The sequence below is a fragment of the Meriones unguiculatus genome, chromosome 12 (assembly GCF_030254825.1).
Source record: "Meriones unguiculatus strain TT.TT164.6M chromosome 12, Bangor_MerUng_6.1, whole genome shotgun sequence".
Lineage (NCBI taxonomy): Eukaryota > Metazoa > Chordata > Mammalia > Rodentia > Muridae > Meriones > Meriones unguiculatus.
In genome coordinates, this window is record NC_083360.1 from 90,873,030 (window position 1) to 90,891,378 (window position 18,349).

Consider the following 18,349-nt stretch of genomic DNA (forward strand, 5'->3'; position numbering starts at 1 on the left):
AAGACCTATTAAAAGTAAATAAACATGCCTTGTCTTTAGTTTGCATTTTTGTGGTCATTATTTGTCGTTGTATTGACTATAACTAATCTACAAAAGGTTGATTTTTCTGTATGTCACACATTTTTTCTCTAGAAAGTTTCTAATACTCTTGCAGTGAAATTTGTCTAATTTTGAAATCACCCGAAGGGTTAAAAAGTCATCTCTGCTTTAAATTCCTACAAATAGCCAAATCGTATTTCCGTCCCCTTAACTTAAAAATGGAGAGTGTGCTGCTTTACTCTATGGGGTGTGTTACAGGGTGACATGTTCTAACTTTTCCTCCAAGCTGCTAAGAGTTACCCCAATACCTCCAAAAGAATCACTCTTCCTCCCAGCACTAAGGCCTATATTTAAGATATATATTATATATATAAATTTACATGTCAGTAATTACTTTACACTGTTAGAAAATTTTATTTCACTTTATTAGTCAGAAATGTGTTACCTTCCCACACTCCTAATTTTTTCAACCTTTAAACTTTAGAAAAAAATAGCTCAATTATAAAGTATTTTCAATTAAATCACACATAAGATTGAACTAGTTATTACTGCTATATATTTTCATTGTTATTTAAATGACGATTTTACTTTATGTCACAGTGACAGGCATTTTCTGCTTAGAGAAAGCACAGTGATTTATTTATCTTTATTTTATGAGCATTGATGTTCTGCCTGTATAAATGTCTGGATAAGGGTGTCATATCCTCTGTAACTGGAGTTACAGACAGCTGTGAGCTGTCCTGTGGGTGCTGGAAATCAAACCCAGGTCCTCTGGAAGAGCTTAACCACTGAGCCGTCTCTCCACCCCCTTCTCAGATATATTTTTAAAAGTCCCAAGTAACAGGAATGAATTTCCATGGAAAATTCCTCCAAACAGAATTTTCAAAACAGTTGCTAATCATTCCACCTAAGCCATCGCAGTGATACAATGTGTTTTCACTACAGATTCTGCCTGCCTTCTCTCTTAGTCAGACAAGCCCCCTCCCCCCATGTTGACCCTGTCTACATAGATACACCATCTTGGTAAAAACTATGAAGAACATGAAAGCTCACCAGTACGATGAATTATTTGAGCTCTCTTCTGGAAAGACTTTAATTCTAAATGATAGTAAATTAAGAATCACACATTTTCTTGGGACATTTTTTTTCAACTAAAAATAGGGGCTGGAGAGATGGCTCAGAGGTTAAGAACATTGGCTGCTCTTCCTAAAGGTCCTGAGTTCAATTCCCAGCATGGTGGCTCACAATCATCAATAATGATATCTGGTGGCCTCTCTTGGTGTGCAGGGGTACACATAGGCAGAACACTGTATACATAATAAATCTTAAAAAGTAAAATAAAAATAGATTGAAAATAAAAATAAGTCGCCTCAATGGTTAGATGAAGAAAAAAAAAAAAAAGCCAGAGCCATATTTTTGTTGCTGTTTTGAGACAGGGTTTCATGTAGATAAGGCTGGCCTCAAACTTGCTGTGTAGCTGAGGTTAAACAAAGGTTATTAAGTGGTTACGAATGTGAAGTAAAATTCTACTCTCACCTGCTGTATATGCTGTGAAGATGCTTTCTCCCCCCAAATACCGGGATGATAAGCGCATGTCATGTGCTGCTACGCAAGCTTCCTCCAACTGAGTCACACCCTCAGGCTCACCTAGTATTCTTTTTGGTAACTTACTAGAAATCTAGAGCTTCACTTGCCACAAGTAGAGTCAGAAAATGAGTGTGTGCTCTCTAAGCTCCTTCAAAGCTTTCTTAGGGATTGAAAAAAAAAAATGTGGGATCAGTGTTTGTACTTACACAGATACTGACCTAAGAATAAACAGTTAAGGCTTACTTTTTTAAAATCACATTTACTAACTATAGAAAAAGGATTTATCTTATGTGTCTGAGTGCTTTGCCTGCATGTATGTAAGTACACCATATGCACACGGTGCTTGCAGACGTTAGAGAGAGTATCAGACCTCCTGGAACTCAAGTTACTGTGGTGAGAGCAGCCTTGTGAACACTGGGAACTGAACCTGGGTCCTTTGCTACAACAGCACTCTTAACTGCTGAACTCTCTCCAGCCCTCAAATACATTCACTCACTTTTCTTTCTGGTTTTTCGAGATAGGGTCTCTCTGTATAGCTTTGGCTATCCTGGACTCTCTTTGTAGGCCAACCTGGCCTCGAACTCACAGAGATCCGCCTGCCTCTGCCTCGCCAAGTGCTGGGATTACAGGCATGTGCCACCTGGTCCAGACACTCACTCACTTTTAAACCTAGTATTATCATCATAAACAATATCCTTACAGTGACTAAGCTGAAGTGCTAGTTTATATATGCTTAATACGTAATAAAACAACAGATGAAACATTATAATTCTAGATGCTCACCCTGGACCTAAAATAATCTTTCCTACCATTCATGATAGCACATACACTCCCTAAAATCTAGACAGTCTTCAAAGGAAGTATTACAATAAGAATAAACTAAGATAAATACGATCTATAAAAATATATTCAATCCAAAGGCTGGACATACTTTCACTAGTTGCCATGAGCAAGGTAGATCATATTGCTTGTTCTCAGTGTCTCAGTTTGTCTAAGTTCTTGCTCTGGCTTACTAGGACTCTTCAAATTTAGATTTGACTTTCACTGTTTCTTTCTTTTTAATTTTAATTATTATTAACAAAATTCCCAGGTAAGAACTTTAGAGCAGGGTGAGCAGCTTTCATGTTGTTAATGTGCACAACAAACCCCTGAACCCAGGTCAGTCATACTCATCTAACCATCTGCACAGTCCAAAGAGGCTGGTCATGAAACACACTTTAACTCTGTAAAGGAGATCTCTACAAGTACCCTTCTCTTGTCTCTAGATGAGATTTAAGGCACAAAATTAATTCAAGTATGAAACCCATACACAACCTGGCCCCTAGTGGTCAGCCCTCTTTGTTTAAGGTAGGGTTTCATATAGTCCAAGCTGACCTCTTGCTAAAATTACAGGTATGTGCTACCATGACTGTTTCTTTATTCTTAGTTCAAGATATTTGAGGCTACCACCAAAATATGACAGTTTATATAAATGCCATGATCTATTTATTACATGTTCTAAAGTTCACTCACTCACTCTGTGTATATGTGTGTGTTGGGGGGGGTGTTTATAATATGGAGGCTACTGGATATAGTCAGGTTTCCTCACTCTTTTGAGAATGTTGAGTCTCTTACTAAACCTGGGAGCAGGATGATGATCATCAAATTCCAGTGACCTTCATGTCTTTACCCTGGGGTTCTTTGAACATGCTCTCGAGAGTGGACCGTGGGAAACATATGTTTTCTACTTTTTGGACACAAGATAAATAGCTTCGTAACACCACATATTCCTACCATGACATGCTACGTTACCATATGCCTACAAGCACCTAGGGTCCATCTGGAATGGACTGAAGCCTCCAAAACTACAATTTAAAATATACAAACCTTGTTGTGGTGCTATTTTCAGGTATTGTTATGGTCAAAGAAAGCCAATTAATATTCTAAAACTGAGGCTTAGAAACAGTATTTCTGAGATTCCCACTTTCCATCTTTATTCCTTTGGATTAGTTTCTAAGAAGCACAAGAAATGTAAGTATTTCCACTGAATTGGCTTTAAGCCGTCTGTCAGCACCCTAGGGTCTGGGCATTTGCTTGATGAACACGAAAAAGCTAGACAGGCTTTTTAGGGAAGAGGAGAAACCAACATTCCCCCAGATGAATCTATTTTCAGTACTTAAGAACATAGAAATACATAAGATACACAAACATAGAAAGTTCTCCACCACAAAAAATTTTTAAAATTTGTAAAGTAATATTATTATAGAAGTTTGTGCATTTTCTTTTCCCCAGGTCAAATACATCTTATTCTTTATTTATTGCAGCATTGAGCTAACTGAGTTAAAATATTATCTTCTGGTAAAAAATATAACTAAAACCTCTACATCAAGTAGGGGTAAGAACAGTGATAATATTTTAAGTCTACTGGATAATAGTGTATTTTGTGCTCTTCAATATGCCTTCGGGTATATTTCTACTAGTCCCTTAAGAATCTTTACTCTCACATTTTGGTGTCTTTGGTGTGGGAAGGTACAACAGGCTTTCAAAGGAGAACACCAACTCAGCCGCAAACCCTTTGCCCTGAAATCTGTCCTACCTGCAAGATATGGTAGGAAAATAGTGGCACAGAACATGTGGGTACAACCAGGCAATGTCTGATTTGACTGAAGGCCAAAATGGAACACAGACTTGACACTGTTGGAGGGACCAAGAACCAGAGACTAGACAGGGGGCTGGAGAGATGGCTCAGGTTAAGAGCACTGGCTCCTCTTCCAGAGGTCCTGAGTTCAGTTCCCAGCAACATGGTGGCTCACAACCATCTATAATGAGATCTGGTGCCCTCTTCTGTCGTGCAGGTGTACATGCAGACGGAACATTGTATACATAATAAATAATATTTAAAAGAGTATCAATAAAGTGACTCCCAATGATATTCTGCTATACTCATAGATCAATGCCTTATTCAGTCACTTCCTACAGTAGATTGGAACAAATACAGAGATCCATACCCAGATATTACTCAGAGACAAAGACACACACACACACACACACACACACACACACAGAGAGAGAGAGAGAGAGAGAGAGTCTTTAGAACACACAGATCTAAATGGATTATCTTCATTAAATCAAATCCCTTCCTTCAGAACTCAGGGAACCCCAGAAAAGAAGAAAGACATGGAAAGAGTTTAAGAATCAGAGGGATGGAGGACCTCATGAGAGAAAGGCTCTCTGAATCAAGTAAGCAAAAGTGATATGAACTCAGAGACTGAAGTAGGAAGCACAGGACCTACATGGGTCTGCACCAGGTTCTGTGCATTTATATTGTAGCTATTAGCATGGTATTTTTATGGACTCCTGAGTGTGTAAATTAGTGGGTCTCTGATTCTTGTGCTTGCTCTTGAGGCTCTTTTCTCCTACTGGTTTTCCTTGTCCAGCTTTAATGTTATACTTTGTTATGTCCTACTACATTTTATTTTGTCATGTTTGTTGTTTTCTCTTAAAAACTTTCTTTTTTGTTTGCTGAGACAGGGTTTAGCCTTGGCTGTTCTGGACTTACTTTGTAGACCAGGCTGGCCTCACACACAAAGAGATCTGCCTGCCTCTTCCTCCCTGAGTGCTGGGATTACAGGTGATCACCACTGTTGCCTGGCTAGCCTTTTCTAATGAGACAGAAAGGGAATAGATCCTCTCAGAGAGAAGAGCAGGTGGGAAGGAATAGAGGGAAGGGAAGTCATAATCGGGATATATTGTATGAGTAAATGTTGGAGGTTGGTCTAACGCTAATTACTGGCACTCAACTTCTGATTATTGCTCACCAGATACAGGTATCCTTGTTTGTGTACACCTGGCTAAAACATGCCTGATTGGTTCATTAAATGTCCTATATCTGGGCAGGACAGAATGGAGTCGGTGTGGCTAAGGTTCCTGGGCTTTTGAGGATCAGAGAATCACGAGATGGGACAGATGATGGGAAGAAAGGAGGAAGGAAGACACCATGATGAGTTATAGTGTGGAGGAAAAACCATATGGGTGAGGAAAAAAGGACTACAATAATGGCATGAAAAGGCCCAGATAAAAGCAAGTAATTATAAGATTATGGATGGAAGATAGGATAGTTAAGGAAGATGGCACTGAATGGGGGCTGGAAGATGGTGAAGTGATTCAGACAGTGTATGTAAGTGTATCTGCCCGGCACGTGATAAATAAGGCAATTATAAAATCTAACAGGTGTCTGTGTCTTATTATTTGTGATAGCAGGTTAGATAGTACCATCACAATAACCTTAGGGTTAATAATAAATACAATATAGCCAAACACCTTTTTTTTTAAACAACAACAAGAAAACAATCTATTTTCAATTAAAAGGAAAAAAGAAAGAAAGAAAAAAGAAAGAGTAATTACAATTCCAATTTCATAAGCAAGAAAATGCAGATTTATAGCAGCTGAGAGGAGGAAAAAACATCCAGCACACACCCAGTAGTTTCTGTCTGTACTGCAGCAAATGACTACTCATACAGCTGGCCTTATACTAAAATTAAAGTTAAATAATGCTTAAACAAAACACATCTCATGAACTGCACTCTGGAGTCAAGGCTGGCCTTCAATTTATGGAAATGCTCCTGCCTTAGCCTCATAATCACATATTTTTAAAGTTAACTCAATTTCCATTTGTTCTAACTTTAAATTTTACCTCTAACTGTTCATCCTCCAAAAGGCATATAATCAGCCATCTGATGTCTTTAACTGCATCTTCATTATTTAAGAAAATAAAGAGGTTGTAAAATACCATGGTCTGGAGGTAGGTCAGCACTGAGTATCTTGCATGCCAAGAACTGCTTCTTGCTGTCTGTGAATGAGAAATGAGTATATATGATAATAAATAGAACTGACAAGAAAAATCAAATGATAATATTACATACAAGTAATACAATATTTGAATCTGATTCTACTTTCACAGGTATAGTTGCAACTAACGTCATCTTCCATTTCTTTCTACTCATAGAGAAGCAGACTCAAGTTCCCAAGGCAGTTATTCAGAACGTCTGAATGTTCAGTAGTGGGAAGGTAAAATACTGGTAATACTCAAAATACTTTCTTGGGAGAGAAGTATTCATAAGTAAGACAACTGACTTCTCCAAGCATCACATATTATTTTATTTTACTTTTTATAGTAATAGGTAGGGCCTGAGAAACAAACAAACAAACAAACAAACAAAAAAGCATAAACTACTAGTGTCATCAGGCATGGATTCCAAATCATGGAGTGGGACTTAAATCCCATCAAAAACATCTGGTCACTCCCGTAACATCTGTGCCACTGTTACACCCAGTATCCTGCAGGCAGGCCAATATTATATGTTGCAGGGTTTGTAGTTCAGTGACGTGGATGACTAATTTTTTCCTCTGGCAGCATGCAGAATATTTTCCAGTATCGTGAACAGTAGTCAGTAGAGATGAAGATTCTAGTTAAGAACCAGATCGATTGACTGAAGTTTTGTCCATCTTCAGCAAATGACCCTTCCCACTGTGGAGATGAGCCGAGAGCTTTGGCAACGGTCTACCAAGATTTGCGGGGAGGTGTCTATAAAATCCCTAGGGTCAAGAACTTAACAAGCTTTAACTGACTCTTGGCAGGTTTTAATTGGCTGCACATCTAAATGGGGTGCTGTCGCCTCTGTCACGTAGCGACTCCATTTAAATACGCGCATATGCACAGATATTTGAGAAAGCTTCTACAGTAGTTGGCTTCTGTATGGCTTTTCAAAGAACCTGTAGTTGTTTTTCCCCACATATTTCCTCTTTTACCTCGGCCCCTCATCCCAGAGCGCCACAAGTAATTGGACAATGCAAATGGATTCCATGTTTTTTGGGTAGGTTTTTGTTTTATTTTTGGCTTGGTATTTATGTTTGTTTTGTTTTGTTTGTATGTTTTGGTTTTTGTTCTGTGACGGAGGGATGTGAAGCTGGGTGGGGAAGATATGAGAGGAGTTGAAGGAGGAGAATGAAAAAATGATGTAAAAATAACAATAAATGGTTAGCCCTGAGCCTATTCATATGTATTTGGACACGCACTCATGCATGCAAGCGTGCACTCGGGGGGGAAGAAGCCATGAATTTGAAAGAAATCAAGGATGGGTATATGGTAGAATTTGCTGGGTAAAAAGGTAGAGGAAATAATACAATTATTATTTCAAAAATGAAAATATATTTTAAAAATGCTAGCTAGCTTTAACATTCAACACATGGTGGAGTAGGAGAGAGTACGAGTAGGAAAGAGAGAGAAAGGAAATAGGGAGGCAAAGAGAAAACAGTGTAATGAATAGAAAAGACATCAGGCCAGGAAGCGGAAATATGAAGGATTAAAGAGCCCCTTGAGGTCAGCTGGGAGACAGTTCCAAACTTTTGAGGAAACTGAAGAGTAGAAAGACTAAATAGGTCCTGGAAGTCATGCAAATGAGTAATGTAACAACATTTGAGTTTAGGTCTTTCTACCTCCAAACCCAAGATCTGCAGAGTAAGCTGAAGATCAAATAGGTACAAAATAAAATAAAATAAAATTTAAAAAGCCAATTGCAGTTTGTGCAGATAGACAATTTTTGCCTCTGATACTCCTCTACTATTATGCCTTACAGAAAGAATTCTCAGCCCTCAGCCCCCATCCCAAAGAAAGAACTATACATTCCACTGCCTTCTATCTAACTCCTAAAGGAATACTAGTAGTTAGTGTATTGATTCTATAGTCAACATTACAATTGCTTGTTTGTCTCTCACTTGTAAGAAAAAGTAGAAATAAGAAGCTGTGGCCAGTCATCATTGTTTTCAAACAAATTCTACTCAACAACTAATAGAGCCACTAAATCCTGTTGCCCTAAAATACTGTTTTAAATTGTTGGAAATATTTTTCAGTGATTAACTGCAAGAATATGCCTATTTTTATGTATGTGCATGATTAGGTCTGCTGCTACAGTCACAGTAATGCAGCTACTGTGTCTATCACAGACCAGGTGAATGACAAAAGAGAATAAGCCCCTTTCCTCATCAACACTTTGTATCAGCACATTTTAATATTTATTATCTCTTGAATGTGTCCAAATTCAAAGAAGTTGGTGACTAAACCAGCTATAAATGGAGGCCTGTTTTCTGTTTTGGTTTGGCTTTTATTTTTGCTTTTGGTCAACAGATATATTAAAAGAAAACCTAAAACGAAAATCAGAGGTCAGGTGTGATACCACACTTTAATCCCAACATGTGGGAGTCAGAAGTAGGTGGATACGTTTGCAAATTACAGGCCAAGCCTGCCCTACCTGCTAATTCCATCCAGTAGGGCTACATACTGAGACTCTTATCTCAAAAGAAATAAAACAAAACAACACAAAAGTCCACTGTGAAATTCTCAGGATAACAAAACAATGTTGGACAGAGGATGTAAACATTGTACCCATATACTTACTTGGTTTAGCACCTGAAGTATCAAAGGCACCTGATGAGGGTAGAGCAACCCCTGAGACATTAGTGATAAACAAAGCTTTGCATCTCTTTTCAGTTCATCATAGCTATTGTCATTTTCCACTGGGGCGATCTAGAGAACAAAAGAAAACAAATGCTTACCACCAATACGTATAGACACCCTGTATGACAGAAATTCTAACACCCAGGAAGGTGAGGCAGAAAAATGGTAGGTTTGCAGCCAGCCAGGGCTACAAATCAATCTAAGGCCAATCATGACTACAGACAGACCCTGTCTCAAAATAAAAACTTAAAAGTCACATTTTAACTTTTAACAACTTCTATGGAGAACTGCAAACATGTACTAAAATACAGTGAACACCTTGTAATCCAGTCCCTTTTCTTTTTTTTAAAGATTTATTTATTATGCACACAATGTTCTGCCTGCATGTGCGCCTGCATGCCAGAAGAGGACACCATATCTCATTATTCATGGTTGTGAGCCACAATGTGGTTTCTGGGAATTGAACTCAGGACCTTTGGAAGAGTAGCCAGGGCTCTTAACCTCTGAGCCATCTTTCTAGCCCCACTTTATCTTGAATGATTATGGCTTGCTATAAAAACAAATTAGAAAAATATCACAATAGAAAAGTATGCAAACTTTTGGATTTCTGAGACAGGAACCCACTCTGTAGACTAAGCTGCCCTTGAACTTGATCCTCCTGTCTCACTCTACCAAATGCTAGGGATGAGAGGCATGTACCACATACCTAGTTTTACGAATTTCTTGATTTTATAGATAAGAAACTGCTTCATATGGGTTAACTTTATTATTGGTGTGCACGACTGCACCATGCATGCACACCACAGTAAACATGTATAGGCCAGAGGACCCCATTCTTCCCTTCAGCCACCTGGGCCCTAGGAATCCATCTCAGCAGCTTGTCAAGCTTCAGAGCAGGCACATTTTTTTCCCTTTTAATAATTTTTATTTTATGTGCATTAGTGTGAAGGTGTCACATCCCTTGCAATTGGCCTTAAAGACAGTTGTGAGCTGCCATGTGGGTGCTGGGAATTGAACCTGGGTCCTTTGGAAGAGCAGACAGTGCTCTTAACCACTGAGCCATCTCTTAAGCCCTATCAGCAGGCACCTTTACCACTAAGCCATTATGACAACTCTAAATTAACCCTTTAAATAAAAGTATTAATGTGCCATATCTGGTAATTTATTAAAAACCAAACACAACATGCAAGTGTAAAATATTTTATAGAAGTGTAAAAAATTATATAGAAGATGTTTATTATGAATGAACAAGCCCATGGTAAGATGGGCAAGAGCTCTGCCTGTGATTATAGTCCCTTTCTTGACCATTTATTTATTTTTTTTAGTGTTCACCATATGCCTGACACAGTCACTGACTACCATGCTCAGGCAGGCAACTTTTTCACTTGATTTAAAATCCAGTAAGTCAGTGTATTATTCTATTTAATCTGAACTCTTGCCCTTTGCTAACAGCAATGTGGAGTAAAAACTTCAGATGAAATGATTTTCTCATTACTAACTTTAATCACACAGCTCAACTGTAAGATGAAAGATACACAACAGCACGCCACGATCTCTAGGAAGTGAGTAGACCCTACTATCAATTTGCACAGGAGGAAAAGGAAGTTCTGAGGGGCTAGATATTTGCCCATGATTACATGGTCACTTCACCAGGATTCAAGCCAATACTGAGTTCCAGCAGCCTGGCTCCCTATTCTTTCCTCTTACCGTCTACCTAGAAAATGTCTGTAATTAATTAAATGAAAGCTACTATACAGTAAATGGTTTATTAAGTTACAGTAGCTACATAAGGAATAATACAGATAAGAGAAATTACCATATTAAAATCTCATTGTCCCTTTTAATCATTTGTATGGTCTCTAAGGTGAAACTGGCTAATGAAGAATGAAACAGGGCTGGAGAGGTGGCTCAGAGGTTAAGAGCACTGGCATTTCTCCCAAATGGTCCTGAGTTCAATTCCCAGCAACCACATGGTGGCTCATAACCACCTATAATGAGATTTGATGCCCTTTTCTGGTGTGTAGGCATGCAGACAGGCAGAATGTTGTATAAATAATAAATAAAAATAAACCTTTTAAAAAAAAATGAAACAATGCTTGATCTGCATAACTTTTGTGTATAGCTGCTGTGGTGGCTCATGTTAGCAATCTCAACATTCAGAAGATGGAGGCAGGAGGAACAGCTGTTCAAGGTCACCTTCTGCTACATAGCAAGTCTGAAGCTAGACTGAGCTACACAGGATCCTACATAAAAATGAGAAGAAAAAAGACCTTTCATATATCTATCATGTTCCCACATTGTAGTGTTTTGAATAGAAATGTCCCCCATGGGCTCACATATTTGAACGCTTGGTCATTAGGAAGTAGCAACATTCAGGTAAGGAGGTGTGGCCTTGTTGGGGTAATATTGGAGGAAATTTGTCATTGGGGGTAGGTTTTGAGGTCTCAGAAGCCTAAGCCAGGCCCGGTGGCTCTTGGCCCTTCCTGCTGCCTGCAGATGCACAAGTAGAACTCTCAGCTACCACGTATGCCAGTACGCTGCCATGCTCCCTATCATGAGGACGGTGGACTAAACCTATGAAACTGTAGGCAAGCCCAAATTAAATGCTTTCTTTTATAAGTGCTGCATGATCATGGTGCCTCTTCTCAGCAACATACCATACGAAGACAATAGTTTTACATATATGTATCTATATGTATGTATATATCGATGTTAATAGTAATTATATTACATATAACGTATAAATACGTATACATATTCAACGATAACCACTATCACCTAAGAGTTTCCCAGTGATAATCTATCTTGAGATGCAATTAAAATCCAACCAATACACAGAAAGAAAATATCTATTCTTTTTTTTCTTTTCTTTTTATTAATTACAGTTTATTCACTGAAAATATCTATTCTTACCTTGAGTGAAATGGATTGCTTTAAGGGCGGATTAGGAAAATACTAGAATAGAAAAAGTACGCAAGCAGATTTTTGAAACAGGAGCTCACTGTGTAGCTCAAACACATCAACAACTTTCTTCGGAAGGCCAGAAGGAATATATTCTTTATTTCAACTTAGAGTCTTACCTTAAAGAACAAAGGCAGAAGCTGAAGTTGCTCTTTGACTGCTGTAGAAAAAGATCTTCCTGCACTTGCCATAAGCCATTTCAATACTATTTGGAAATAAACACACAAAATCAGCTGAGCTATTAAATTAGGGACATGAAGAATGATGCAATTCTAATGTCCTTGACAGCTCTTTAATATTTAATATATTAAATACACTAAATATATCTAATATAGCTATAATATTTTAAATCTGAAAATTAGCAGAATAATAGCACCCATGGTAACGGCTATTAAGTAGTTGATCATCCTAAGGGAAGAAAAATAATCTACAAATTATTAATAGCCTACCAAATACTTTTAATACATTTCAAACTAGCCAAGAATTCCAAGGCAGGTAAAATAATTACAGAGTAGCTAATAGTTAAAATCCTTAAACTTTTTTAAGCTACTAAAAAGGATGCTATGAGTAGGCAAAATATCTTGAGGACTCATATTTAAAACAAATCCACAGAAATTAATAGTATGGCACTGACATAAAGGTATTCACACAAACCAATAGGACACAGCAAAATGCAGAAATAAACCCTCAAAATGTATGCTGATCAAGAACACCAAATCAATTTAATATAGTTTTCAACAAGCAGTGCTGGGAAAAGTGAATGTCCACATTCTAAACAATAAAGCCTGATTCATTCTACCTTACAATACATAGTAAAACTAACTCAAGGGAGACTAAGGACATAAATATGAGCCCAAAGTGTATTTTAGAAAGCTTAAAAAAAAAACAAAAAAAACCAAAACTCATGTAGGCATGACAACAAATGTCTTTAATCATCACAGTGAGGAGGCAGAGGCAGGCCCAACAGAGTAAGATTCTATCTCAAAACCTCAAACCCAAATGAAACACAAAACTATAATAATAAAACCAAAATTTGGCAGAGGAGAGGAAGGAAAAGTGGAGAGAAAACATATATTCTCAGGAGAAAATATTTATAAATCATGCACCTAATAATACAACAGCAGCAAGAACATGTAAACAACTACAATCCAAAGTCAACCAAATATGTAATTTTTATAAAATGGAGAAAAATCCAGGCATGGTGACACACTTAGGAGAAAAGGTAGGAGGATCTCTCTGAGTTCAAGGCCACCCTGGTCTAGAAACTTAGTTTCAGTCTTAAAAAACACTGTCTTAAAAAACCACCACCAAATGTAAACTTGTACAACCACTTTGGAAATCAATCTGGAGCTTTCTCAGACAATTAGGAATAGTACTTCCTCAAGATCCAGCTATACCACTCCTAGGCATATATCCAAAATATGCTCATACAACATACAACAAGGACATTTGTTCAACCATGTTCGTGGCAGCTTTATTTGTAATACCCAGAATCTGTAAACAACCCAGATGTTCCTCAACTGAGGAATGGATACAGAATTTGTGGTACATTTACACAATGAAATTTTACTCAGCAATTAAAAACAAGGTAATCATGAAATTTGCAGGCAAATGCATGGAACTAGAAAAGATCACCCTGAGTGAGGTATCCCAGAAGCAGAAAGACACACATGATATATACGCACTTATAAGTGGGTATTAGACATATAAAAGATGGGAAAAACATACTAAAATCTGTACAACTGAAGAAGCAAAACAAGGAGGACCCTGGGTAAGATGCTCATTCCTCATTCAGAAAGTCAAACAGGACAACTATCAGAAGGAGAAAACGGGGAATAGGACAGGAGCCTACCACAGAGGGCCTCTGAAAGACCCCAGGAGGGTATAGAAGCAGATGCTGAGACTCAGCCAAACTGTGGACAGAGTGCAGGGAATCTTATGAATGAAGGGGGAGATAGAAAGACCTGGAGGGGACAGGCACTCCACAAGGAGATCAACAGAACCAAAAAAATCTGGGCACAGGGGTCTTTTCTGAGACTGATACTCCAAACAAGGACCATGTATGGAGATTACCTAGAAGCCCTGAACATGTAGCCCACGGCAGTTCAGTTTCCAAGTGGGTTCCCTAGTAAGGGAAACAGGGGCTGTCTCTGACATGAACTCAGTGTTTGGCTCTTTGATCACCTCACCCTGAGCGGGGAACAGCCTTACCAGTCCACAGAGGAAAACAATGCAGCTAGTCCTGATGAGACCTGATAGGCTACAGTCTAATGGAAGTGGAAGAGGACCTCACCTTTCAGTGGATTGGGGGAGGGTCATGGGAGGGAGAGTGGTATTGGGAGGGGACGAGGGAGGGGGCTACAGCTGGGATACAAAGTGAATAAATTATAATAATAAATATAAATAAACAAAAAAAAAAAAAAAAAAAACAACCACCACCACCACAACAAAGTTTTCTCCAAAGAAGGTAAACAAATGGCTAACTAAGCACATAAAAAACGGTAAACATCATTTGTCATCAGGTCAATACAAATCAAAATTACAACTTTTCAAACCCATTAGGATAAGCGGGAAAAAGGAGGGGGAGCCCATATAAAAAACAAAAAGTATGGAGTAGACAAGGATATGAGACGCATTTAATAACTGAAACAAGTGGCCATTGAGAAAAACAATAGCTGAGCACACCTTACAAGTATGAACAGAAGTCTACACAGGCCAGCAACTCTACTCTTAGACATATACACAAAAAGCAGGGAGCCTAATAGATACTTAGTACATTAATGATCAGGTCATGCATGGTAGTACAAGCCTTTAAATCCAGCACTTACACAGACAGAGGCAGGTAAAACTAGCCTGGTCTAGAAGCAAAGTTAAAGGACAGCCAGAGCTACTTACTGAGACCCTGTCTCAAAAACAACACAAAATTAATGATTAGAATGGCACTGTTCGTAATAGTCAAAAGGTGATAAAAATTCAAGTGTCAACTAACAGATGGATAAATAAAGAAAATGCAGTAAAATGAATTTCTTATTTATAGTGCAACATAGATGTGCTGGTTTGAATAGAATGGCCCCAATAGACCAATAAGGAGTGGCAGTATTTAGGAGGTGTGGCCACGAGGTGAGGGGTGGTCTTTGAGGTTTCAGAAGCTCAACTCAAACCTAGTAACTCACTTCCTTTCTGCAGATCCAGATGCAGAACTCTCCTTCTCCAGCATAATGTCTGCCTGCAAACTGCCATGCTTTCCATCATACTGATAATGGACTAAACCTCTGAACCTGTAAGCCAGCCCCAATTAAATGTTCTGTTATAAGAGTAGCTGTAGTCATGGTGTCTCTTCACAGCGATAAAAGCTCTAACTAAAATAACAGATTCATCATAAAATATTTTGCCAAGTGAAATATGTCACAGATAAAAGAACCAATAAGATACAATTTGACTGAGATGAGCCACCTAGAATAAACAAATTTTAAAGACAGAAAAGGAAAGTAGTGGCTATTAAAGGCTAGACACAGGAGAGGAAAACTGAAGAGTTACTGTGAAATGACTGCAGACTTTCAGCTTGCCATGAGAATTCTGGAGATGGATGAGTGAGAACTTATAAAACTGCACATTCAAAAGCAGTAAAAATTGCCTAACTATCCCAGCAAGTAATAGCAAGAACATATAAACAACTGCAACTGAAAATCAACAAAATGATTTTAAAAAATGGAGAAAAATTCAGGCACGATGGTACAACTAGAGAGGCAGAGGCAGGTGGGTCTCTGATTTCAAGGCCAGCCTGGTCTACACAGGGAGATCCAGGACAGCACAGCTACAAGGTGAGATACCATCTCAAAAACCAATCAATCAAACAAACAACAACAAAAAAAAAAACACAAACCAAACCAACAAAAAAGGTTAAAATTAGAAAATATACTGTTTTACCATAAGAAAAACAGTGTGTGTTTTTGTAGGGAACCACCCAAACGAACTAAAATAGCTCCATTTTCAAGTGATTTTCTACCAATTTTGAAGACTTACTGGTTTTTAAGAGTTTAATGCCCTGAGTTCGTTCATCTTCTTCACCAATGCCATTTTCTTCCATAACATGGTTCTGAATTTCTTCATCCACATCTGTGAGGGGTTTCAGTTTTTCTAGGACTCGAGCAGTAAACTCAGGGATACAAGGAGATATTGTTGGAGCAGTATTTGGCAAAGAAACATCTATCATGAATATGTAGGTCAGCACACTGTTAAATATAAGGCACAAAAGTAGGCAGTTTAGCATGAGAATTAAAACTGAGATTCAAAACTTATAACTCAACCAAAGAAATTTTCCTAAGATAATTCCCAGGGAGGGACTCGGATTGCTCCCAGTGTAAAACATGCCATGCAATTCTGATGGCTGCTCAGTGGTGACTTCTGGGTACACTCCTTCCTAATTTACACTCAATATTTTGTTTTTCAGAACGTAATAGTGAACGAGACATGAGGAGGACAACACCACACTGACTGGCAACAACACCAGTATATGCATTGCTAGATGTTACAACTCCATACAAAGATTTAGGGCTACTCCAAACCAAAGAGGAAAACCACACATACCTCCCTATTCTTTCTCTGACATTTTTGTAAACTTGGGTGAGTTTGGGTTCCAAGTACTTCAGAAGTCTGTGTAATAGCTCAGGGACTCTCCATTCTTGCTGGGCAAGGCCACCTTGTAGCACATAGAGTCGGCTACAATTAAAGGACAGAAGCATTGTGTTAAGATGCTATTTTTCTATGCTAAGAGTGTAAACACTACCTGTATTACATTTCAATCTTTTCCTGCTTTCTCTTAGATCACCAAAAATAGTGTCTTCTCACTAAATAAATGATTCATAATTCAAAATAATGACATAATTGCCTTCCCTACATTTTTTCCATATTTTTACTACCTTTCAATGTTCCTTTTACTTCCTTTTTATTTACATTAATTTTTAAAAAATCTCTTTTTAGTAGTAGGAGTGGGGGTGCACACATGCATGAGGGTGGAGGGCAGAAAACAACTTCAAGGGTCTTCTCTTCTTCAACCACGAGGGTTCCAGAAATCAAACTCAGGTCAGAGCTTTGTTAGCCCAGCCATCTCACTGCCCCTGTCAAACTATGAATATGTTCTTTTACCATGTAGTCACCATGTGAGTCTGAGGGATTGGCTCAAACTGCCAGGCTTGTAGGTAAGCATCTATATTCCCTGAGCCCTCTCACAGGTACCTGACCTAATGTTTTTAGAATAATGATTCAAGTGTTCTCACCAATGAACTTTACTTATCTATGTATCTATCTATCTATGTATGTATCTATCTATCTATCTATCTAGGCTTTTCCAGACAGGGTTTCTCTGAGTAGCCTTGGCTATCTTGGACTAGCTTTGTAGACAATGTGGCCTCAAACTCACAGAGATCTGACTGCCTCTGCCTCCCTGACTACTAGCATTATGACATTACAATTTTTAATTGTCTCGGCTTTTCTCCACTTTCACAAGCATAGGACAAGTAAACTCTCCTTGATATGGTCACTTCTGTGGCGATACAGGGTATATGCTAGGCAAGCACTCAACCACTGAACTAAGTCCTTTGTATGTTTGGCAACAAAAGAAAACAAATCTGCGGCAGTACAGAAGGCTGGTATCTTATGCTGGAGCTGGTACATTGCTTACAAAATGATAACTAAGCACCACAGCCTTCAAAGGAAATCCATCATTTAATTTAGCACTTGGATAACTCAATTCCTGTTTTTCTTTTGCTTTGGTTTTATTTATTTTGACCCTTGCTCGTGCTGGGTCTCTTGGTCGGCCTGGAATTTGGTATATAGGCCAAGCTGGCCTCAAATGCATAATCATCCTCCTTCACCTCCCTACTGCAGGAATTACAAGGGTGCACTTCCATGCCTAGTAACTCATTTCCACGTGTTCATTAGTTAATATCAAATCTTTGATGCAGCTGTATAGGTTGTCTTTTTATTTACCATGCATCTACAAACGACCCCCCTTCCCCACTTAATGGTGACTCCAAGAGCAGCTCAAAAAGCCAATGAAGCTTCCGGGGATCTCTGCTTTCCTGCATTGAAGATATAAAGTAATAATTAGGCAAACGACATAATTCTGTAACTCAATCATACCCAGTCATATTACAAGTAAATATGCAAGAAGCAAGCCAAACTAAAACTGGGGAGTCAAATACAAGTTTAATTAATTATTGTTAGTTGTACTAACAGTGAGAAAACTGCTAACAAAATGGACAATAAATA

At 38.3% G+C, this 18,349-nt stretch overlaps 1 protein-coding gene across 2 annotated transcripts in view; it reads right to left on the reverse strand.

Annotated features, from left to right (window-relative positions):
• Psme4 (proteasome activator subunit 4) overlaps positions 1–18,349 on the reverse strand; it is a 113,003-nt gene that overhangs the window by 6,891 nt on the left and 87,763 nt on the right. Inside the window, exons 38-43 of one of the 2 annotated variants that reach the window (XM_060366188.1) lie at positions 18,068–18,159; positions 16,667–16,798; positions 16,103–16,311; positions 12,199–12,284; positions 9,059–9,187; positions 6,395–6,454 (exon numbers count right to left, since the gene is read on the reverse strand). In XM_060366188.1, coding sequence (XP_060222171.1) covers positions 6,395–6,454; positions 9,059–9,187; positions 12,199–12,284; positions 16,103–16,311; positions 16,667–16,798; positions 18,068–18,159 — 708 coding nt within the window. Of the gene's footprint in view, positions 1–6,298; positions 6,455–9,058; positions 9,188–12,198; positions 12,285–16,102; positions 16,312–16,666; positions 16,799–18,067; positions 18,160–18,349 lie in introns of both variants that reach the window. The other variant, XM_060366187.1, reaches the window with a different exon arrangement.